The sequence below is a fragment of the Sturnus vulgaris genome, unplaced genomic scaffold, assembly GCF_052056855.1.
Source record: "Sturnus vulgaris isolate bStuVul1 unplaced genomic scaffold, bStuVul1.hap1 Scaffold_198, whole genome shotgun sequence".
In the NCBI taxonomy this organism is placed as follows: domain Eukaryota; kingdom Metazoa; phylum Chordata; class Aves; order Passeriformes; family Sturnidae; genus Sturnus; species Sturnus vulgaris.
In genome coordinates this window covers 5,569,709-5,593,848 of record NW_028276185.1, presented here as the reverse complement: position 1 = coordinate 5,593,848, position 24,140 = coordinate 5,569,709, and the positions used below count along the sequence as shown (strand labels likewise).

At 56.4% G+C, this 24,140-nt stretch overlaps 1 protein-coding gene and 1 pseudogene across 1 annotated transcript; one reads left to right on the top strand and one right to left on the bottom strand.

The window, feature by feature from the left end:
• Positions 1-296: 296 nt before the first annotated feature.
• LOC148217928 (class II histocompatibility antigen, B-L beta chain-like) overlaps positions 297-24,140 on the top strand; it is a 53,812-nt pseudogene continuing 29,968 nt past the window's right edge.
• On the bottom strand, positions 17,005-17,985 carry LOC148217929 (uncharacterized). Its single transcript, XM_088158314.1, has 2 exons — positions 17,524-17,985; positions 17,005-17,439 (listed from the first exon to the last, which is right to left on the bottom strand). The coding sequence occupies exons 1-2, from the start codon at positions 17,743-17,745 to the stop codon at positions 17,005-17,007; spliced, it is 657 nt and encodes a 218-aa protein (XP_088014440.1). The 5' UTR covers positions 17,746-17,985.

The window sequence follows — 24,140 nt, the reverse complement described above, 5'->3', positions numbered from 1 at the left end:
CAAGATGTCCTCGAAATAATAATGAAGCAGACAGATCCAGCTCCTGACCTTCATGACAGCCAAACCACACCAAAGATGAAGGCGACATTTGCGGAAAATTAGATTATTCAAACTGCTATTTGCAAACAGATAATAACGGAAAACTGGTGAAACAGACAACAAAGGAAAGTAGAAAGTAGCTCATATTCTGGTAGAAATGTAGAAAAGTAGGGAATGAGACAAGTTTTTGGGGTTCCATGGGTTAAACGAATGCAGTTCCTCCTCTGATGTGCTGCAGCAACTCTCATCTTTTTACCATGCACGACACTTTGCTGAATGCAGCTCATTCAGCAGGTGAGCAAGGGGATGCAGGTGGCAGCCAGGCCTCCTGATCCAGAAACGGCTACAAAAGGACAGGCAGTGAGGTCACTGAGAATAATCCCAAACCAAAGAGGATCCAGGAAATTAGACTAAGCCAATGGTAATTAAAGTTAGTAAAGATAATTACTGAGAAAATGAGAAGAGGGTTTGAACAGAGTAAGATGAATATGCCTGGAGATAGGGCCAGAGATTTGTATAAAAGGAAGTAATGGGAGAAACCATCGGTTTCAGAAACTGTTACTGATTTCCAGAGACAGCTGCTCAGCCAAGATCCCGCACAGTGCCTGACCTTCGAGAAGGAGAAACACTTAACAAAGCCAGGAATATCGGATGTTATACAAAAGGAGAGGTGCACATTAACGAGGACATACAGTAGGCAGATTGGGAAGTCTGAACCTTCAAACTACCTCAGTCGGTGGCGAAAGGGAGACGGGGAATGCAGCCGGGAAAATGAGGATAGAAAGGAAGCTGCGTACTACAACGACTGGAGAGACCGCATGGCAAATGCCGCATGGCCTCTCCCCTTGTTCATCAATAAAGTCACTTTTACAGGACTCCTCTGTCTCCTGCGGGCACACAAACCTCTGGCCACGGAAATTTTCCCGCACAGAACCGGGCACAGGGCAGACACCTCTGTGCCACCCACAGCAACCGGGACGAGCCAGCGCTGCTCCGGCACCGGCTCCTGCCGAGGCCCCAGCGGGAAGGAGACCGCGGGCAGCCGCTCCCGCAGCGCCCTCAGCCCAGCGCCAACACGGGCCGGCACCGGCACAACCAACCCGCCAGAGCCCCCTGCCGCCCCCAAGGCCCGCAGCGAGCCCCGAGCCCCCGCACAACCGAGCGCGGCTCCCACCTGCGCTGGGGCCGCCTCCGAGCTCCGCCGCCGCTGCCGGGCCCGCACCAACTGTCCGACAATGGCGCCTTTGCTGCACCCGGCCCCAGGGGGCCGGCCTTTTCCACCCCGCCCAATCAGCGCGGAGAACCAAAAGTGACGGCAGAATCAACCAATCGCAGCGAGGGGCGGGCTCTGCACACGGCCCAGCCTCGGCTCGCGCTCTCAGGGCTTCCCGCTGCGTCGGAGGCAGCGAGCACGCGGGGTCGGCAGAGGCGCGCCGGGAGCTGCGGAGAACTTTGTGTTTTCAGGCTAATCCCGGCCCGGGCCCGTTCTAGGACTGTTCCTCATCTCCGCCTTTCCCCTCACAGAGCCCAGGGGAGGCTCCCTAATGGGAGGAAAAGGAGTGTGAGGAAGAGTAGGGACACCGCAAGAGGGGTAGAAATGAGAAGCAGCACAATGTTCCACCCCTCCCCTGTATCTGCAGCCTCTGCCCCAGCCCCAGGAGCGTTGCTCCCCCCACATGCAGCAGGTGACTGAAGAGGACCACGCATGATTTTCACAGGGGTGAATCTTGGTGTTTGTGAGCTTTATTGGGATAAATGTTGGTGCTTTTGTTTTTTGCAAGCGCTGAATCTTTATATTTTGGAGGAGATTTGGGCTGAAACTTGCTTTTTGGGGAGTTTTTGATCTGTGTCTTGATGTTTCGATAATTTTTGTGAGGAAAAGCCTCAGAGATGGCTCACGAGAAGAGGCTGCAAACCCAGCCCAGGGAGCTGCGAGGAGGAAAGACCCTCCCTGAGCCGGGAAGGCGGCCGGAGATCCAGGCAGAGCTCAGAGCTGGTGGAGAAGCCTCGTGGAGGGGAGAAGCCCCACAAGTGCTTGGAATGTGGGAAGGGTTTCAGATGGAGCTCCTACCTGATCCGGCACCAGAGGATCCACACAGGGGAATGGCCCTATGAGTGTGGTGAATGTGGGAAGGGATTCAGAGACAGCTCCACACTGATCCAATACCAAGTGATCCACACAGGGGAACGGCCCTACACCTGCTTGGAATGTGGGAAGAGCTTTGGATGGATGTCCTACCTGAAGAAACACCGACACATCCACACTGGGGAGAGGCCCTACGAGTGTCCCAAGTGTGGGAAGAGGTTTCAGACCAGCTCCAATCTCCTCCGACATGAGCGGATTGACACAGAGGAGAGGCCCTTCCGCTGCCCCGACTGCGGGAAGGGATTCAAGCAGAACTCCACCCTCACTGTCCACCGGCGCATCCACACTGGGGAGAGGCCCTACGAGTGTCCTGAGTGTGGGAAGAGCTTCTCCAGGAGCTCCGACTTGACCCGACACCAACGGAGTCACCACTAAGGGAAGCCCTGTGAGTGCCCCGAGTGTGGGAAGAGCTTCGTGCTCTGCTCCAGCTCCATCCCCCATGGGAGGATCGGTGTTGGATGATCCCCGGTGACCCCGGTTGGGCAGGGCCCTGGTGATCCGTGGTCCTGGTGATCCGTGTTGGGAAGACACCTGGCTGGGGGGGCTGTGCATCTTCCTGTCTCCCTGGATGAATGCAGGGACAGGAACGTTCATCGGGATGGAAACCAACATTGGGAATTCCTTGGGGAGAGTGAATTTGTTGATGTTCAACCCCAGAAAATCTTCTGTTTTCTGTCCTGTCTTCTGGTGGCTTCAAGGAATACTGAATGGTCTTGGTGTTTTTTTCCATCCCCTGAGATTCCAGGATTTTGATTTTGATTTTTGATTTTTTGATTGTCCGAGGGTGTCTTCCACAGCAAAATGGTGATGAACTGGGGCAAAGACTAAGATTTTGGAGACAGTGGGGTGGAAACACCTCCAAAAATATTCTTCCCTCCCTCCTTCCTTGCTGGATTCTCAGCCAGCATGGACACAGAAGTCCTTTTATTTTGGGCTTGATTTGCTTTTCATTTCTCTTCATCCCTTTAAAACATCCAACACTGGGGTAAAAATAAAGACACTGAACTGAGACTTGGGTGGGGACATGGGGGACAAAGACATGGTAGTACAAAGACATGGAGAGTGACATGGGGACACATGGACATGGTGGGGGACGTGGCCATTCGTGGGGACATGGGGGGACACAGGCATGGATGGAGATGTGGGGGACAGTGACAGGGATGGAAACATGGTGGGGACACAGCCATGGGTGAGGACATGGTGGGACGTGGCCAGTGACATGTGGGGACACGGCCACGGCCGGTGCCATGGGGGGAACTTGCAGGGGCTGTGGGGGATGCTGGCTTGGAGGGAGTTGAGGGTTCCTGGCAGGGACTTGGGGCTCGCTGAGGCCTTTGGGGACCCCAGGCCGAGCGGCTCCGGCTGCGCTGGGAGACCCTGGCGGAGGTTCTGGGGCAGCTGCTCAAGGACCCCCTGCCCTGGAGCCCCAGCCGGGCATTGGGCTCCTGGAAGGGAATGAACGTCCTTGTCCCCAGCAGGGAAATCCCAGCCCCCCCAGGGTGTCAGGGGCAGGTGAGAGGCCACAACAGGGAGGGGAAAGCCAGACAGAGCTGTCGCAAAACTGAGCACCGAAAATCCCAAAACTGGGATTTCACTAGAAAGAATCTTTGAGGAGCTGCCCGTATTGAGGAAAAGAGGGATAGGACCCCGAGAGTGAGCAGGAGGGACCTGGAAACCTCTTTCAAAAAGAAGCATGAGGTCAGGGGTGGTTGACTGGGGGACAGTGGAAAAGGACTGGAAGAGCATGGGAAAAGAGGTGGCTGGTACCCCTAAAGAATTGGTCAAGGCCCTGGGACTGCCAAATTGCATTTAGAGAGGTCCCACTCCTCCTCCTTTCTAGTCCTGCCTCCTCTCCAGTCCTTCTCCCAGTCCTTCCTCAGCCCTCCTCTGTCTCCATCCCTTTTCCTGCTCACCCTGGGCCCAGCACCCACCGTTCACCCCCCTGTTTTCCCAACACCATCACATCCTGTGGTAGGAGCTGGGATGAAGCCAGGGCAGGTCGGGCTGGGGCAGCGCTGGGCTCTTGGGCCAGCCTGGGCACCCCCCATGCACCCCCTCCCCAAATTCCCCTGTTTGTTTATCGGGGTCCTGGCACCTTTGGGGTTGGGGCGGTGCCATGCTGGGGTTCAGGGTCTTCCCAAGGCCCCCTAGAGCAGGGTGAGAAGGGGGTGACACGACCATTCCTGGGGGTCCCCATTCCTGATCCATGCTGGGGCCAGTTCTGTGACCCCCCCCCCCCCCTCAATCATGGCTCCCCCTGCGGGGTCCCTCCAAGTCCTTCCCACTGGCTCCCAATAAACAGGATCAGGCAAACTGGGAAGCTTTATTGGGAATACTAGAAGCAGCCATTTAGGGGCAGAGTGACACCGGGCTGGGGGTCCCCGGGGGGAGCACACACGTTCACCCGAGTCCCGCTGGCCCCAGACAGGTGAGCTCCCAGCAGCACCAGTAGCACCAGTAGGGCCCCAGCTCCTCCGACACGCCCCATGGCCAGCGCCGGGCGGTGCCGCCAGCCCCAAAGCAGCCACGCTGTGCCCTGGGGGGGTCCCCGCGGCCCCGCCCCACGCGGCACTGGGAGCACCAGTCCGGACCAGTTGGAAGCGTGGGCGGGCGGCACCAGAACCCACGGAAATGAGTCCACCACAAGGCGTTTAGAACCCCCAAAATTGGCGGAAAGCATCAGGATTCTCCCAAAAAAGGGGTCACATCTGCCCATAAACTAACCGGGGAATCCCCCAAAGCGTTTATGACCTCTAAAACTGGTGGAAAGCAGCAGGATCTTCCCTAATATCGACTTCTGTGCTAGTTACACCTGGGGAGAAGAAACTCAAGAGAGAAATTCTCTCTGTGAGAACTCCCTCTGGGAGTTGATGGGACCAATTAGAGGCTTGGTTTGGTTATTGACAGCCTGAACAACCAACTGGAGAAAGTTAGTTCGCTCGGTGAACACACATTTTGAAGGCGGTAACCCATGAAAAAACTCTCATTTATTTCCGGTGGCTGAGCAGGTAACAACGGCCCAGCCCGGGCCCCCTCCCATGTGGGGGGAGCTCGGGAGGCCGCTGGGCCCCGTTTGCAAACCAGGGAACCCGATGGCCGGGGGGAGGAAAGGCTCATTGATGAGACCTTAGCCCGGCTTCCTCCCCTACGAGCCCGCGGCTCTGGGGGGGCCCGGCTCCTGCTGCTGGCCCGGAGCAGCTTTGGAGGGGCCGAGCCCGCCCAGCCCCCGCACGGCCTGGGGGAGGCAGCCGGGCCCTGTCTGGAAGCAGGGGTGGCCATGGGCAGTGCGGGGCTGCAGCAAGCTCCAGAAAAGCTGATTAACATCTCAGCCGCCCCCACACCCAGCGCCGTGACTTCTGTGGGAAACTTTAACTCTTCAGTGCTCAGGTAAGATTTTGCAGACCTCCGGCTTTACTTTGAATATGAGAGGGGAAAAAGGAGATGCTCCAAAGTCAGTGAAGCAAGAGCTAAGTTTCTTTAGATGAAAGGAGAATGAGGAGATGCTGTGAAGATGGCTGAAAATCCTTTTGTAAGATTGTAGGGATGAACTGATGTACTGAATATTCCTATAAACCATGGAGAAAGACATGGGGGGTTGGAGATGTTCCATTTGATAGATTGTTAATCAAAATGCATCTGTGTTGAGAATCCTTCGCCCCGAGGAGAAAAGGAGATCTCTTTTTCTGGAGATGGAGCATGAACAGAGAGAAAGAGAGATGAAGAAAATGTTTGGTTTGGAACAGTTAATTCTTAAAAGTAAATACCCCATGAGTATGGCCCATAAGCACAGCTTTGGGAAAGCTGTGAAGATGGGAGGAACTTCACGACTTTGCAAGTTTTTTCCCGGGCAGATGCAAATCGTGAAAGTGAAGCCACGAGGGGACTGTTTTTTTCCCTTCTTGTGGTGAAGTCCCTATGGCCTGACAAGAGGAAACTTCTCTCTCCAAAGTGAACTGAAAAGGACTATTTAACTTGGGAACTGGCTGAAGTAGTTTTTTGTATGTTTGTTTTGTTGTTATGAAGGTTGGGAGAGGGAAGGAAGGAGTGCTCTAGAGATCTTATTTTGAATTTGCTTTTCTTTCTCTTTCTTTGTGTAGTTAATAAAGTCTTTTATACCTTTTTTAAGTTTTAGTCCTGCCTTGCTCTTTTGCTCCTAGTTCGGTCTCACAACAGAAAAATGAGTATATTTAAATTGGCAAGTCAAAACTATAACAATGGAGGAGAGTGTCAGCAGCTGCAGCTAAGGGCTCGTGTCCCATCAGAGTCTCTAACGATGGCACCAACGCTGCTGCATTGGGACAGCCGACTCTGGAAGGCGAGTGTGCCCTCGAGCAGAGCCGCTGAGGTCAGTCAGGGGGACAGGCTGCAGCTGAAGCTGCCAAGCGTTGCTGTGATTCTGGCAAGTCAAGAGAAATCCATGGTGACCACTTTGCCTTACACCCTTTGCCAAGCCACGAAAAATTGTGCACACAGCATCCCCTCTTTTGGCATCCTGTCTGGTGTGCATGTCTTCCTGAGGAGGTACAAGCCTTCTGGGTGCTGCTGTTCCTGTGCACACTCTGGTGATTTTTCTCTGATGTCCAGAGCCACGTTGAGAGCAGCAGCTCCACAGGCCAGCTCCAGGAGACATCGTTCTTGCCATGGTGGCAGCAGCTCTGTGGGTCCCGAGCTCAGTGTCAGGGGAGTCTTGGCCACACAGCACAGTGGCCTGGACAGCTCTGGGGACCCGGGCTGATCGCCAGCACTGCCACTTCCCACTACTCCTCGCCTGCAGCAGCCAGTGGCCGTGCTCCAGCAGGGCCTCCTCGTCCCTCCTTGTCCCTCCTTGTCCCTGGCCAAAGCAGCTTGGGCACCTCGGGGCTGTCCCCACCGTCCTGCTGAGGCCAGGCCTCGAGGGCTTCTGCCACGGGCACCAGAGACGCGTCGGGGAAGCGCCAGAGCAGCCGGCTGGCAGGAAGAAGGTGGCTGTCTGGGGGCTGCTTGTGGCCTCTGCCACCCAGTTCCTCAGGGCTTCCCACCAACCCATCCACACAAGTCCTCCTGGCCCATCACAGCCTCCCGCCACCCAGCGCCACACGCATCCCCCTCACGCCTTCCCACTGCCTTCTCCGGGCAGGCCTTGGCAGCACCGCAGCCCTTCATGGCCTCCCACTGTCCCGTGCCCTCCACGCCTCCCCCAGGCCTGCCTGGCTGCTGAAGGAGCTCCAGAGGAGCCGCATCAAGAGGCACCTCAGAGCCCTCAGCAATCCAGCCAGCAACACACGGGCAGGACACAGATGGCGCTTCCAGGCTGGCAGAGGGGTGCTGGCCATCTCCAGGGACCGGTCTCTCAGGGATCCCCGCCGCAGCTCCGGCCTCTGCCCGCCCGCTCTGTCAGAAGCCTTAAGGCTTCCACAGAACCACCAAAGGCCAAGGGCCTTTTGGCCACTTTCCCTTCCACACCGCACGCTTGGCCAACTTGGTGAGCACAAGCACCCTTTTTGCCCTCTTCCCCATTGGCCTGAAGACTCTGGGCACCAAAAGAAAGCTCCTGGACCTCTGTGTATGACAACAGCAATTTACTAATCCTACAGTGGGGTGAAACAAAGTGCTTGCAGAGCAGAGGTGTTCCCTGCAGGCTCAGGTGGCCCCAGCAGACGCAGCCTACCAGATCAGTTCTCCACAGTGCTCACACAGGACAACCAGCCCCTGCGACACAGGGAAGGCCGTGACTTCCAGAGGCGGCGGAATCCATCTCGCATCTGCTGGAGTCGGGAGGAGGGAATGCTCTGTACAACTCTGGTGATGTACAGAGTCTGAAGAGCCAGGCATGAAATGGCAGGGCTGGTGTCATCTGTCATGTCCTGAAGGGCTGGAAGAGAGAGGAACAGAGCCACAGTCAGAGCCTGCATCTGCAGGGACCTGGGGAGACCCTCCTGCCCCATCCATCCCACACGGCAGCTCTTGCCATAGCCTGGAGGAAGCAGGAGACAGCGAGGATCAGCTGGAAGGCGCTGGCCACGAATGTCCCTCCCGCAGGCCCCTGGAAGGTCTCTGTGCTCTGCCCACGCCGCCCCTCGTGCGCGCAGGGAGCAGAGCCCTCCCAGCCGGGGCAGGGAACGCAGCTGCCAGCGCCAGCCCCCGCTGACAGCCCGCTGGCCTCACTCACCCCTGCACATGAGCTGCAACTCTCGCTGCTGCTCTCTCAGGAACCGCCCGGCCATCCCTGCCAACACAGAGCCTGTCACGGCCCCAGCCGCACAGCTGCCCCGCAGCGGCGCTGCCAGCCCTGCGGCCACAGCAGCGCCTTCCCCTGCAGGGCTCAGGCCCGGCCCTCGCCGCATCCTGACGCCCAAGGACACGGCTGCGAGAGGGCGGCAGCGGCGCCGAGGGCAGGCGGGGCTCCAGAGCCCCGGCCCGGATGGCGCTGCCGGGGCAGCAGGCGGGGCTGGGGCCGAGCTGCGGCGGGGCGGGGAGGGAGCCGGGCTTGTGGCTCACCAAGAAACCTGAGGGCCGCCTCTCGCAGGGGCTCCTGTGGGCTCCGCAGGTACGGCAGCGCCTGGCGCAGCAGCTCGGCCGCTCGGCTCCTGTCCTGTGCCAGCTGGAGAGAGCGGCAGGGCACGGAGGGAAGGGTTGGCGCGGGCTCTGTCCCTTGGCCCCGGCCTGCCCTGCCCGCACAGCCCTGAGCGGGGCAGAGGGCCCGGCAAGGCGCGGGCTTGATGGAGCTCGGGGCTCCATCAGCTCCGGCCCTGGCGCCAGAGGAGCCTGGAGAAGAGCCCGCGTGGGCAGCCCAGGGAAGGGAGCAGCGTTCTTACCAAGCACTCGCCAAACCTCCACATCTGATCCGCCATCAGCAGGTGCTCAAGATCCCTCCTCTTCAGGAAGCGTAGCGCAGAAAGCAGCGTTTCACAAGAGGCCTGCAGAGCAGCAGAGACCCAGAGATGGCACCGCAGCCCAGGGCACAGGAGCTGCCTCCCTGTGCCAAGGCCAGGAGGAGGCTGGAGCCCATGAGGTGCCCGGGTGCAGGGAGACAGCTGAGCCCCCTGCCAGGAGGACAGCAGCGCCCAGGAGTCCTCACCTCTGCCACACGCATGTTCTCATGGTGGCAGTTGAAGAAGAGTGGCAGCAGGCTCTTGCTCACAAGCATCTTGAGGGGCTTTTTACCCTTGGCCGCTACCAACCTCATCACCTCTTGGAAGAGGCGAATGGAGAGCAGCTGCACATGGCGGTTGTCCTGTTGGAAAGGAAGCAAAAGCCCTCCTCATCAGCTGCTCCAGACCCCTCTGTGCACAGGCCCAAAAATCCATGGGGCCCCACACTTGGGGGCAGCACCCAGTGGCCGTGGCTGGGGGCACAGAGCCTTACGTTGTCCAGCAGTGGCCAGAGCGCGCCAGCCAGCCGCAGGGCGATGGGGCTGGGTATTGCGAGGTGTCTGTGCGAGAGCAGAAAGCTGAGCACCGCGACGGTCATCTCAACGATGTCTTCATCTGCATCCCGCAACAGGTCCACAAGGCTTTCTGTCAGGCTGTACATTCTAATGCTCTGCATGGAAGACAAGGCAGGGCAAGCCCACACTGCTGCTGCTGCCGTGGAGCCCAGGGGCCGAAGGCCTGTCCTGAAGCACTCGGGCAGCTGAACAGCAACGCAGGAGAGCTGGGAGCAGCTGCCACAGCTCCCAAAGCCCAGCCAAGCCCAAGGGGCTGCTTTCCCCAGCCCCACGCTGCCCGCACAGCTTCAGCCGCTGCTGTCTTCTCACCATCGAGGGGTCCTTGCTGAGCTGCACGAGGCCTCTGAGCACCAGGCGACGCATCTCCCTGGACGTGCTCTGCAGGCGCCTTGCCATGATCTCCAGGAGGCTGTCACCCCATTCTTTGATGTCCAGGAGGTCCAGGACCTGAAAGGCACAAAGCAGTGACCGGGGTGCCCAGCTGGCAGGAGCTCAGAACTGCACAGGGCTGAGCCAAGGCAGCAGCACAGGGCACGGGCACCGTCCCAGGCAGCTGCGGCTGTGAGAGGGCAGAGAGGTGGGAGGCAGCTCAGCTGTGCTGCCCATGGGGCTCACCTCCACAAGGAACGCCATGGCAGGCAGCTGCCAGTCTGAAATGTCTTGGCTGAGGAGCTCCAAGAGGCAGGAGATGAAGCTGCAACACCAGATCATGGAGACACAGCGCATCTCCCTGGTGGGGGGGAAAAGGCATCATTGCCCCTGAGCCGAGAGGGCAAAGCTCTCCCAGGACTGACTCACAGAGCTCTGGTCTTTTCCCAAGCACCCCATGGGCGCTTTGGGAGGCGGCTGTTCCCGGGCACCCTCCTGTGCCAGCCTTTTCCAGTCTGCTCGTCCGTCTCTTTGTGACAAAGCCCTCTCACCCATGCCCATGGGAACTGTGTGGGGCACCCTGGGCACAAGTGCCTGGGGCAGCAGGGAGAAGGGGGTCTCACCTGGCCAGGAGTCCCACTGCATAGTGGTGGGTGTCAGTACAGAGCAGCGTGTCCCAGCCAGCTTTGCCTTCCATGGCTACCACAACACGCTCACAGTGCACTCGGCAGAGCAGGACCTTCAGGGTCTGCACCGCAAACCTGTGTGCAGAGCAAAGCCCAGGTGATGCTGGCAGCCCTGGCTCCTGCCTTGGAAGGGATGGGGAGACTGGGAGGACTGGGATGGAGCACCTTTGGGGGTTGGTGGCAAGGCCCAGTTGCTCCTGGCACCCCTTCCAGAAGGTATCAACCTCCTCTGGCGTATCCAGTGCGCTGATGTAAACTTGGAAGAGCAGACACAGAAAGAGACGGGGAAAATACTCCAACACTATAGGTGGGCACCAGGTCAGGTTGAAGACCCTCCACAGTGTCACGGTTGCCTGCAAAAAATGAACCACCCAGAGACAACACTCAGTGCCAAGACATCCGTGTGGCAGGGCCCGAGCATGCCAGGGAGAGGCCGGGGGAGACACCTCGGGGTCACCCAGCCTGGTGCCCCTGAACCTTGCCCCTAAGGCAGGTTTCAACGCAGTGCCTGAGGCAGAGAGATGCAGCTCGGGGGAGGACAGAGAGCTAGCTGCTGGAGAGGTGGCCTAGGGGCAAGCCAAGGTCAGTTGCAGGAACTCACAGCCAGGGCAAAGACTCCTGTGCTGTCGCCATCGGAGGTGTACACACTGTCCACTGGCCAGGCGTTCAGCACATTGAGGAGTATCTGCAGCGCCGGCTCCGCAGTCCCAGTGGAGGACATGATCACTCCCCACATGGCCGTAGCAGCTCTGTGGGGTCAGAGCTCTGTGTCAGGGGGGTCTGGGCCACAGCACTGTGGCCTGGGCTGCTGCAGGGGCCCGCGCTGGCCGTCAGCCCTGCCTCTGCCCACCGGCCCTCGCTGGCAGCACCCAGCCAGCCCACGGGGGTGCAGGCATCTTGAGGGGCAGGGAGGGAGCGTGGCAGCACGCTCAGGGGCTGACATGGCAGCACTGGCAAACGGAGGAGCCAGAGGCTCCTGGAACTGTCCCCCTGTCTGGCAGTCACCAGGGACAGGCTCTACAGGGTAACGGGCCGGGGAACCCTAAACCCTCAAGGCAGGTGGGGCTGCCATACCTGTCACCCGATGGGGCCCAGCGCAAGAGAGTCATCAGCACATCACAGGGGTATTCCCTGGTCAGCTCCAGAAGGGCCTTGTCCAGCCTGTGCCCAGCAGACTCATTGGCCGTGAGCCACTTGTGGATGTACCTCACCATGGCTGGCACCTGCAGAAGGCCCGGGGAGACTTGGACACCTGCCCGAGCAGCAGGTTCCCCAGCTTCCCCTGAGAAGTGCTGCCCTTCCCACCCTATTGGTCTGGGCCTCAAAGACTGAAGGAACCCAGCAGAGCTGGCTTGAGGCGCCACACAATTCCTGGGGTGATCAAGCCCTGGCCACAGGCTGCTTACTTGCTTTGGATTGGAGACACCCTTCTCCACAAGCAAATCCAGCATGGCAGCCCCGGTCTCAGCAGTGAAGAGGTGAAAGTTTGCCAAGAGCCCAGTGCCCACACCGGTGGGCTCTTCCCGCCAAATGCACATGATGAATTCATAGATCATCTGCAGGAGAAGGGAAGGAAGAGAGGGAGAATCCATGGAGTGCTCCAAGCAGGGTGCTGGGCTGAGCAGTGACAGCAGGCCCAGCCCAGGTGGGGATGGCTGCAGTACCTGCGCTGTTCTGCGGAAGCGGCCACGGGCAGGGTCCTGCTCTTGTGTCGGGTCCATGGCGGCACCTGGCAAAGAGCGAGCGCAGCCAGGGCTGAGGGGCTGTGGGAGAGGCCGGAGAACACAGGCCAGCCCTGCATTCCCAGGCAGGGACAGCCCTGGGATGCTCCAGGGATGGGGTGTGGCTGCCTGGGCGTTCAGCCCCAGCCCCTCTTCTGTCCTATCCATGGGCATGTTGGATGGGATGGGATGGGATGGGATGGGATGGGATGGGATGGGATGGGATGGGATGGGATGGGATGGGATGGGATGGGATGGGATGGGGCTAAGCTGGCTGCAGGCACCAGCCCTGTGGCCCAGCTCTGCTACTCACCCTCCTGCAGCAGCTGGATCTGCTCCAGCTCTTCAGGCTGCTGTGCTGAGGGAGCTGCAGCCTCCTCCTCCTTCACCCAGGCCAGCTTGGGCACTCTGGGTGGTGTCTGCTCCATGTCACTGTTTGGACTTGGGACTGCTTGCAGGAGAGATGTCTCAGAAAAGCTCCAGATGAGCAAGTGCTGCAGTTGTGCCTTGTAGGCAGCTGCAACAGAGAAGCCTTGGGAAGGCTACAGGACACCGTGTCCTGCAGTCTGTCCTCGAGGCCACCTGCAGAGGAAACGCTTTGGAAAAGCTCCGGGTCAGTAGGGAACAAGCTGGCTGTGTGGGGGCTCCTCACAGCACCGCTCTCTCCGTCCTGTCCCGACGAGTGCACCGAGCACTGTGGTGTGGCCGTGTCACCGCCAGCACCTATGTCACGACGTGTCACAAAGGGTCACCCTTGTACGCTCTGTCCCTTTCCTATTGCACGGTGACCACGGTGCACTGTGTCACAAAGAGCCCTAGGACACACCTCCACGTGCCCTGGGGACACCCCCCCCCCCCCCCCAAAGTGGCCCAGCTTGCAAGGAAGACGTTCCCCCATGGTTCGAGGACAGCCCAACAGGAATTTTAGGAATGGCTCAAACAACAAGCAGATGCTCCTCTGCTCTGCCGGCTCAGGGCAGCAGAAGGAGCCCCCACGGTTGCCGATGCAGCTGCAGCAGGAAGGGCATCGGGGCCTTCCACAGCAGCTGCCAGGGCCTCTCTGGGACAAGACCCGGTGCTGGGTGGCCATCACACACACAGGAGTGTGACACAGACACGGGACGTATGGCCCAGGGCACGAATGCTGCTCTGAGCCCTGGGAGCAGTGAAATCAGCAGGTGTGGCAGAGTCCCTGCCAAAGGAGACCTGCCGCCCCCAAGGCCTGCCAATGCTCGTTCCTGCTCCTGCCACAGAGACCTGTGTCCCCTGGGGACTTCTCTGTCAGAGGACAGCCAAAGCCCACGTGCATTGGTGTGTGTGCTCCTTTCTGCAGGCGGCTGTTGGCAGGAGCACCTGGTGGCAACACTTGGTCTCTGTCAGAAGCTGTTACTCCTTCCTGGAATGATTTTTGCTTGGAAGTGATTATGTGCAGTGTCCACGCATCTCCCCAGCCCATCACTGCCTCACACACGAGGTGACCACCAAGCCACTCTCCGGCCATCTGACCCGCAGCTGAGCCCTTCCCAGAGTGCCCGCACCCGCAGGGAGCGCAGGGCTGGATTTGGCCGCCAGAGAGTTGGTGACCCTCGTGAGATCCTCGGTGCATTTAGTTCCTACAGGAGTGTGGGCACCGCTGGGAAATGATCTGCATGCCTTGTTAATTGGATGTTCTTCCACCGCTAGCCTGGGGCAGGATCTCTCCCGGTCCTCCTCTCAACTCCCGGTTCTCTCCTCAGCCAATCAGAGAAGGCACCAAAATAATTGAGCCAATCAGAGCGCGCGGCGCTGATGACTCCTCAGGCAGTCCCAGAGCGCCCAGAGCTCCTCACCTGGACTCCACCCGCGCCCCGCCCCCAGCGCCCCCCGCCAGGAGAATTTGGGGAGGGGGGTATCGCGTTTTATCTTCTTTTTTGTTGTTCCAGAGTCAGGATTAAATGCGCGAGAGACGGAATTTCGTGTTCGGACTCAGATATTTATTAATTCTTATCTATATTACAGTGAGTTCTACAGCACTTCTAGCTAACAGGCTAAAAATGGACACGTATCTCTCTCTCTCTCTACAAGGCCTTTTAAGGGCCAATCTGTCCAATTAAGAACACACAGCTAAATTCTTTTTACTTTTAACCCAACAACCAATCACCTGTAACCTGCACTGTGGAATATTCTATCCAATTACAAAAGTACCACCAAGACCCGTGAAGAAGGTGAAAAAGAAAGAAAACTCCACCCTAAAACCTCCATCTTGTTTTATATGTATTAATATAGTCTAAAACCACAAATTCTAAATTTTCCACCATGGGACATTACACACTTCTATTCAAACTACACACCAGTGATTCCAGTTCTATCACAATTCTGGAAAGCTTCTTCACAGCCTCAGGTCAAAAGCAGTGTTTTCCTGGAGGTCAATGCCTGTCAGCAGAGAAAGCCCAAACCCCTCAGTTTCCAGGGTTCCAACAGGGGGGAGGTGTCAGACCCTGCCCGGCGCTGGCCATGGGGCGTGTGGCGGGGACCCGGAGCTCTTGGCTACTGTGGGCTGCTGGGGGGCTGCTGGGGGGACACCCCCGGACCTGTGTCCTGCACACACAGCGCTGTTCCAGGAGATGGTTTAGTCCGAGTGTCACTGCATTCACGGCACCGACCGGCTGAGGTTCGTGGAGAGGAACATCTCCAAGCGGGAGCAGTTCCTGCACTTGGGCAGCGATGTGGGGCTGCACGTGGGGACACCTCCTTTGGGGACAAGGCTGCCAGGCACTGGAACAGCGACCCGCAATGGATGGAGTCCAGACGGGCTGCGGTGGACAGGCACTGCCGGCACAACTACGAGTTGTCCAGCCCGTTCCTCGTGGAGCGCAGAGGTGAGCGTGGGGCAGAGCGTGTCCCCTCGGGCCCTGCCCTGGGAATGACCCTGGAGCCCCTCAAAACCTCCCTGGGAATCACCCGAGACACGTCAGCCCTTCTTGTGCCCATCCCCGGGGCTTCCTGCCCCCTCATCCCAAGTGACTCCAGTGGCTCTCCCAGTCCATCCCAGTCTCTCCCAGTGTCCTCACAGTCCCTCCCAGTGCCACCAGAGTCCCTTCCAATTCCTCTCAGTCCACAGCCATTCCATTCCCAGTCCACTCCCAGTCCTTCTAACTCCACTCCCAAACGTCCATCCTCTCTCCCAATGCCCTCCCAGTGCCCTTCCAAATCTCTCCCTTCTCCCCCAATGACCCCCCAGTTCCTCCCAGTCCTTTCCAAGTCCTTTTCATTCCAATCCCAAACCTCCACTCTCTCTCCCATTGCCCCAATCCAATCCACTCTCTCCCAGTGTTCCCCCACTCTCTCCAATTTCATTCCCAGTCCCTCTCAGTGCCACACCAGCCCTCTCCTGTTGGGGACCTGGTCCTGGTGGCCACCACATGCCCTGAGAGCTCCTGCTGGCCCTGGAACCACCTCACCTGGATCTCAGCAGGGTAGAAATCCATGGAGCAGAGCAGGCAGCCAGGGCCGGGGTGGGAGCTCGAGGGCCACAGTGAGATGGACACACTGGGGGGCACTGGGACAGAGTAGGGACACACTGGGATCAGCTGGGGGGAACAGGGTGGGGTTTGAGTGAACCTGGAGGGGATAGAGAAAGATCTGGATCTGGAAAGCAAGGGTTGGAATAAGGTTGGCTGTGATGGGAAGAGACTGGGAGGAGTCCTGGTGAGTCCTGGTGAGACTGGGTAGGGACTGGGAGAAGGTTTGGGGGTCCTGGGCTGGTGGGGGGCAACTGAGAGGGGGTTATGGGATCCTGAGAGGGACAGGAGGAGCGTTGGTGGGTCGTGGGGAGGCCGGAAAGTGGTTGGGAGGAGGATTCGAGGAGTCCTGGGTGGGCTAGAGGTGACTGGGAGAGTGATTGGAGTAGCTTGGGGTGTCTGCGAGAGATGTTGGGAGGTCTTGACGCCTGTGGACCCCCAGAGATGCCGCCAGACACCGCCCGCAGCAAGGTGCTGATGGGGATCGGGGGCCCCGTGTTGGGTTTCGTCTTCCTGGAGCTGGGGCTCGGCTTCTACCTGTGCAAGAAGGTGGGGGGGGGGGGGGTCCCGGGGTGCATATCCCCCCTCCCCAATAAAGCTTCCCAGTTAGACCCAGTTTCGTTTATTGTGGGGCGGGACTGGGGAGGGACTTGGGGGGACCCCGCGGGGGGATCGTGACTGCGGGCGAGGGTGGGGTCCAGGTGGGGAACACTGGGTGCTGCGGGTCTGCCCGGCAACCGGTGAGTCATCACAGCTGCTCTCTCTCATTGGCTGAATCTTCTTCATCGCATTCTCTGATTGGCTGAGGAGAGACCCGGGAGTTGAGAGAAGGAACCGGAGAGATCCCGCCCCGAGCACTGGCACGGGAACAACAGACCCAGCCTGGGAACAGCGAGGGAATTTATTACCAACCAAATCACAGCGGGACAAGGAGAAGGGAGAGAAATTTCTTCAACGCCTTCCCCCCACCCCACGGAGATCACCAGGACCACGGATCACCAGGGCTCTGCCCAACGGGGGTCACTGGGGATCATCCAACACCGATCCTCCCATGGGGGATGGAGCTGGAGCAGAGCACGAAGCTCTTCCCACATTCGGGACACTCAAAGGGCTTCCCTTAGTGGTGACTCCGTTGGTGTCGGGTCAAGGTACAGCTCTGTGAGAAGCTCTTCCCACACTCAGGACACTCGTAGGGCCTCTCCCCAGTGTGGATGCGCCGGTGGACAGTGAGGTTGCCATTCTGCTTGAAGCCCTTCCCGCAGTCGGGGCAGCGGAATGGCCTTTCTTCTGCGTGTATCTTCTCATGCAGGAGGAGACTGGATCTGGTCTGAAACCTCTTCCCACACTCAGGACACTCGTAGGGCCTCTCCCCAGTGTGGATGCGCTGGTGGCCCTTCAGGGAGGAGCTCCACCGAAAGCTCTTCCCACATTCCCCACACTCATAGGGCCGTTCCCCAGTGTGGATCACCCGATGCCGGATCAGGCCAGAGCTGTCGCTGAAACTCTTCCCACATATTCCACACTCATAGGGCTTTTCCCCAGTGTGGATTGTCTGGTGTTGGATCAGTTTGGAGCTATCTCTGAATCCCTTCCCGCATTCCCCACACTCGTAGGGCTTTTCCCCAGTGTGGATCACCTGGTGCCGGATCAGTTTGGAGCTGTAGCTGAAACCCTTCCCACATTCCAAGCACTTGTGGGGCTTCTCCCCTCCAGGAGGCTTCTCCACCAGCTCTGAGCTCTGCCTGGATCTCTGGCCGCCTTCCCGGTTCAGGGAGGGTCTTTCCTCCTCGCAGCTCCCTGGGCTGGGTTTGCAGCCCCTCCTCATGAGGGATCTCTGGGACTTGTTCTCCTCCTCCATGCGCCCACGCCTTTGGAATGAAAAATCGTGGTTTGAGAGGTAAAAAAAAGAGGAGAGTGCTTTAGGTTGGGGGTTCCTCCTTACCCAAGTTCATCTCTGAAAGGTATTGGGCATCTTGTATGTGTAAGAACCTCCAGAACATCCAGCTTCAACCCAAAACTCCTTTAAACACCAAAACCCAGTTAAATAATCCCCCAAACATCAAGATTCAGCAAACATCCCCTCCAAAGATAAAGATTCAGTCCCTGTAAAAAAACAAAACAGTAATTTTTAGCCAAATACAGATCAGCAACACCAAGATTCACCCCTGTGAAAATCGTGGATCCCCTCCCCAGTCACCTGCTGCATGTGGGGAGACAACGTGCCGGGGGCTGGGGGAGGCTGCATATAAAGGAAGGCCTGGAACCTTGTGGTGTTTACTGATTCTGCTCCTCCTCCTCCTGTGTCCCTACTCTTTCTCACATCCCTGTTCCTCCTACTATTCCTCTTCCTCCCGCAGAATCCCACCTTCTCCTCCCACGTATATCTTTTGACCATTTGGTTCTTCAACCCTGCTTCTCCTTCCCTTCTCCTGCTGCCCCCAGGCCCAGCACCCACTGCCGGCTCCCTCTTCCCCCCAAACCCACAGCATCCCAGCGCAGGGGCAGCGATGGAGCTGGGGCAGCTCGGGCTGGGGCAGCGCTGGGCTCTCGGCCGCTCCCGCCCGCACTCGCTCCCCACTGCAGCCGCTGCCGCCACCACAGCGCGGGGGGGCCCGGCCTTGGCGCTCCCCCCCTCCCACCTCCCCAAATTCCCCTCCAGGGGGGCGCTGGGGCCAGGAGACAGACGAGTGACAGATCAGGGGGGCTGGGAACAGTCGGCAGCCAGAGAGCACTGAAAATCTCAGCAGTGACTACAGTGGGATCTTCGGGGACTAAACATGGCAGGGCACCCATTGAAGATAGAAAGGGAAAGCCAGGAAGGGATCCCGGCAAAAGGGATGATGATCCCAAAATATCTCTGAAGGGGCCCTTGGAAGCATGTTGAGGAAGTTTGCCCATTCTCCCAGAGGTCATCAAGGACAGGGAGACACAGGGGAGCAATAAGGGAATTCGAGAAGGGATTTAGACAACAGGGGATGGATGCTGTTGGTGTGATGAGAAGTGCAGGGAATATGGTTCAGGCAAGAAGCAGCAGCAGCAGGAATCTATGTGGGAAGACAAAGAATGATGGAAAAGAGGAGGAAGAGAAATATACTGAGGATGGGGATGTTTTTCAGCAGGCTCTTATCCTCAGAAGTTGCCAGCTGCTGCAGATCCTTTCCATCCCCGGTTGCCAGGACAGGCACACAAGGAGGTCAGGATTGCAGGGGGTTTCTCTGTGCTGGGCAGCGGCAGGAGCGGGCGCAGAGGGGCGGCACCGGGAGCACGGGCTGGGGGCCTGTGGGGAGCTGCGGGGCCGGGCCGGGGCTGTGGGGCAGCCGGGGCTCAGCGCCGGGCGCTGCCTGAGCCCAGCACCCCCCGGCAATTGCAGGCCCGGCAGTGGCCCCCGGCCCCCAGGAGGCTGCGGGACGCCCCGGCCGCTGCCCGGCCCCGTGGAGCTGCCGGCCCTGCCCGCCGGGGGGGCCGCGTTTGGACACTGCGGCAGGACAGGCACCGGCTCTGGGATACGGGCTGGCCACGGCAGCCACAGCACAAGGAGCAGCAGCACAAAGGAACAGCTGGGAAATGGGCATTGGACGTGCAAGCATCGAGATCAGCTTTTAAGCATTTTCCTTGGGTCAGTGCAGAAAGGAATGATTTAGCAGAAAGCTCAGCAGCTGTCAGAGGATGAGCACCCCCAGGCACTGAGGGGGCTGCAGGAGGGGCAGAAGAAGCCCCTGGAGCACTTGGTCACAAAGGCACAGCAGGGGAATGCAAGAAGGGATGAGGAAAAGGCCAAGGGGAAGGCAAAGGCCATGGCAGAGTTTCTACAGCCCCTGAGGGATGAACCCCAGGGCCCAAGGGGGCCCCAGCACCCAGGGGCTCTCACATCCTTACACCATCTTCAACCAGGTGCCCTCCTCACACTGACACCATTCAGTCCTTGATGGCAAAGATGCTTTCTGGGGATGCCCACTTACACAGAATGGTAAACTGGATTTTGCCTTTGAGTGGGACCAAGAGGTAGAAGGGAAAATGGAAAAGACATGGACGGTCCTTCTGCAGGGATGCAGGGAAGCACCAGCCTTATTGGGGCAAACCTTGCAGAAAATATCACAAGAATTTACCCCACCCCCAGGGATTGGGTTAATGCAGGATGTGGATGACTTGCTGCAATCAGGAGGACAAGAAGTGGCAGAAGAAGCCTCTGTGAAATGGCTGAATGTTCAGGCTAAAAAGCACCTTTGAATATTTGAAAAAAAAAAAGCACAAATGGTGGAGAAAAAGGTTAAATATTTTGTCTGAAGGTTTGTGGTGTATTGGCCCAGAGAAAGACTACGGAATCTCAGAACTAACATTACCCGGCACTAAAACGGGGCTGGGAGAATTCTGAGAATGAATAGATAATTGCAGGACCTGCAATTGGATCCTCAATCCTGGATTGAAGATTTTCTGTTCTAGCTAGAAGACTGTATGACTATTTAACCCCAAATAGCCTCAATGTTGTGGTATGGACATGAGAAACCACAAAATTTCAGAAAATGAAATACAACCAAAATGATTGGTGCCACAGCCATGGCTCCTCCAGAATTAGAAAAGAAATTTGAATTGGATGTGGATGTTAAACAGGGCCATTCCAAAGGAACTCTTGTGCTAAAATGTTTAACCCAGTGGCCAGAGTGGCCTCATTGTCTGCAGAATTGTGCAGCCACAGCTTTAATGCGACCTGAGGCCCAAAAACTGATGGCAGCAGATCTCCTGTTGTTCAAGTCTGGCACCAAGTGAAAGCTTTGATAACCAAAGGAGCCTCTACATGGATGAGCAGTGCTCGGTGATTACAGAATGAAACTTGTTCAGTGGCACAGGAGGATTTAGAATTGAGGACAGGGCAAGGGTTTAACCCAGGCTCCTGATTGAACAGCCTGCACAGGGGGCTGGGAACAAACCCATGACTGCATTCAAGTGACAGAGCTCCAGAGCCAGGCTGGGAGAGAATTAGGAGAAATTCCCTGGCCTGAGGGACAAAATGTGTTTATGGATAGCTCTTCAAAGGCAGGAGAAGGGAAAAGAGTTCCAAGACATGCTCTGATGAAGGAAAGGGAATTAGACCAAGCTCAGGTTACCGCCTGCATGGTCAGCTCAACCGGCGGAGCTGGGTGTGCTTGGAAGAGCCTGGCACTGAAATGCCCTGAGCAGGAAGGCTCAAATACCTGCTGGTGACAGCATGGCAGCTAACAGGGTGGCAAAAGCAATTCTGACTTCTTCAGCAATAACCAGATCGCTTATGAAGGTATTTCTTAAAGAAATAATTCCAAGAGAACAGATTGTGGAAGCAACAGACTGAGACTGAGAACTCATTTTACAGCAAAGATCCTTCAGGGGGTTATGGCTGCTTTAGGAATACAATGGGACCTCCACAAGTCCTGGTACTCCCAGAGCTCAGGTCAGGTAGAAAGAACAAAAGGGAAATAAAGAAACACCTTTGAAAACTGGTGATAGAAACCAAGATGCCATGGTAGCAGCTTTTGCCATTGACTTCGGCAAGAATAAAAGCCAGTCCCAGGGCCGATATTCAATTATCTCCCTTGGAATTGATCTTTGCAATTCCTTACCCTGGGAATTCTCCACCTAGTGCAGGGTGGAGATAAGGGATGTATATTTCAAGCAGTCTGTGGCCAGAATCCTGTCTCTTGTGAAATCTCTGCCACAGGAAGCTGGGCTGGCACAGAGCCTGCCTTGGCACTTTGCTGTTCACAGCATCCACCCAGGACTCTGCCTCTCAATTACACTCACACACTGGGCTGCCTGCGATTCCCTTGCTGGAAAGTATACCAAATTTAATTTTTTTTACCTTTCATTTTACTAGTCAGGCTCGGTTTGCCTTTCTCTCAGGAAAGAAATTTTAAAAGGTTTTTTCTAAGCAATGTTAGACCACTCAACAGAGATGAGTTTAACATCTCAACAGACTGGGAAGAGCCCAAAAGATTCCCACAAAGAGAACGACATCCAACAAAACATCAAGGAAACATCAGCAAACATCAAGGAACACCCACCCCAGACACTGCCCCTGGCCCAGATGGAGACACCTGGTCTGGAAAAGGCTGAGAAGGAAATCCAGGAATGCGGATCTAATTAACATCAGAAGAGGAGAAATCCGCCTGCAATACGAAACCAAATACTAAGAACTACACAACCTGGAAGCAATGAACACTAAACCAATGGATTATAATGGGTTCAGACTCTAAAACGTTTAGGAAAAATCTGGTAAAACTCACGTGTAATCGAATGATTTTCTCTGCACACCAGGGCTATGTGTGGATGAAATTATTTCTGTTGCTCATCCTGACCAGAATCAAGTAATGCCTTGACTCTAACACTAAAGACATTATTGAAGAGTTTTTGTTTTTCCTGCAGTTTCAGTGACAAGATTACACCATTAGAATTTTTTTTCATATTAATCCAACTTTTATTTTATCAGTTAGGTTTGGACCAGGGGTGAGACAAGGAATTTTTATTCCTAGGAGAAGATGTAGAAAAGACTTGCTTGAACTGGAATATTTTTCTATATATTTGTGGCTGACTCTTAATGATGGCAGAATTTCGGAATGGGTTTTTCCTGCTTACCTTTAAGTCGCATTTTGCAAACGTAGAAGAGTATTAATCGTAAGGCTTTAACACATAAATAGTTAATACAAAATCGTTAAAAAAAAAAAAAGAAAAATAAAGCAGATTGTGAGCTTGCACGTGTGAATCCCCTAATAGCTGCTCTGGAACAAAGACATCCCTTCCAGGCAGCCAGGAGAGGAGCTTTAGAAATGCAAATTAACATTGCTCAGGAAAAGTGCAGACAATGCCCAAGGGCCTTCTTACCTGTGGGAGGAATTGGGCTGATTCCATCTGCCCCTCACCCCAAGCTCTGCCTGCTTGCACAGATGGAATTTGCACAACTAAAGGCAGAGCCCATAGTGAGGATATCTGACTGCAACAGAAACTGGTTAAGCTGCAAAGGGAAACAGCAAACGCAGAATGTTGTGGAAGCTTAATGAAAAACAGTGTGTGGGGGGAATCATCCCTCTCCCCAGAGCACTGAGGTGTTTTTGCTAGTCCAGAGAAATCAGTTGGGAATCCAAGTATTTGATGATTTAATAAGATAAAAGTGGTCAATTGATGCAGCCCTGGATGGAGGGAGCACCCAAAAAAGGGAAAAAGGTGAACGGCCACCAGAACAAATGCTACAACACCACGGACCAGCCCCTGGGAAACCTTAAGGAATTCATATCAGGACACAGAAAACCCATCCATAATTTGAGTGGCATAATTAGGTTAAAAAGTATCCTTGAAATAATAACCAACCAGACAGCTCCAGCTCCTGACCTTCCTGCTGACCGAGCCACTGAAATGAGGAACGAGACATTTCACCATGGGATGGAATCAGATTATCTACTTACAGAAGAAGGAGGAGTTTGTGGAAAATTAAATCATTCAAATTGCTGTTTGCAAATAGATGATAACCGAAAAGTGGTGAAACAGATAACAAAGGAAATATGAAAACATCTCGTATTCCGGAGAAAGGATGGGAATGGGACAAATTTTCGTGGTTCCCTGGCAGACCATGGCTTAAACGAATGCTGCTCCTCCTCTGACGTGCTGCAGCAACTCTCAGCTTTTTACCATGCACGACACCTTGCGCCAAAGAGGATGCAGGAAAAGAGATTGAGTCAATGGAAATTAAAAGTTTGTAAAGGCAATTCTTGAGAAAACAAGAAAAGGAAGGATTGAAAGCAGTAAGATTAATAATGTAGGAGGGGTGCATATTAAGGGGGACATGCAGTAGGTGGATCGGGAAGTCTGAACCTTCCAAGTACCTCAGCCAGTGGGGAATGGGAGAGGGAGATGCAGACGGGAAAATGAGGATAAAAAGGAGGCGGCGTTTTAGAGACCGCATGGCAAATGCCGCATGGCCTCTCTCTTTGTTCATCAATAAAGTCACTTTTACAGGACTCCTCTGTCTCCTTCGGGCACACAAACCTCTGGCCACGGGAATTTTCCCGCACAGCCCCGGGCACAGGGCAGACACCTCTGTGCCACCCACAGCAACCGGGACGAGCCAGCGCTGCTCCGGCACCGGCTCCTGCCGAGGCCCCAGCGGGAAGGAGACCGCGGGCAGCCGCTCCCGCAGCGCCCTCAGCCCAGCGCCAACACGGGCCGGCACCGGCACAACCAACCCGCCAGAGCCCCCTGCCGCCCCCTCGGCCCGCAGCGAGCCCCGAGCCC

Bases quoted from the DNA above. Each gene is read 5' to 3' on its own strand.
- LOC148217929 (XM_088158314.1), bottom strand. From the start codon at position 17,745: ATGGAGGAGGAGAACAAGTCCCAGAGATCCCTCATGAGGAGGGGCTGC. The intron at 17,440-17,523 runs GTGATCCACACT...ATCCAACACCAG, and splicing joins CCAAACTGATCCGGCACCAG to ACAATCCACACTGGGGAAAA.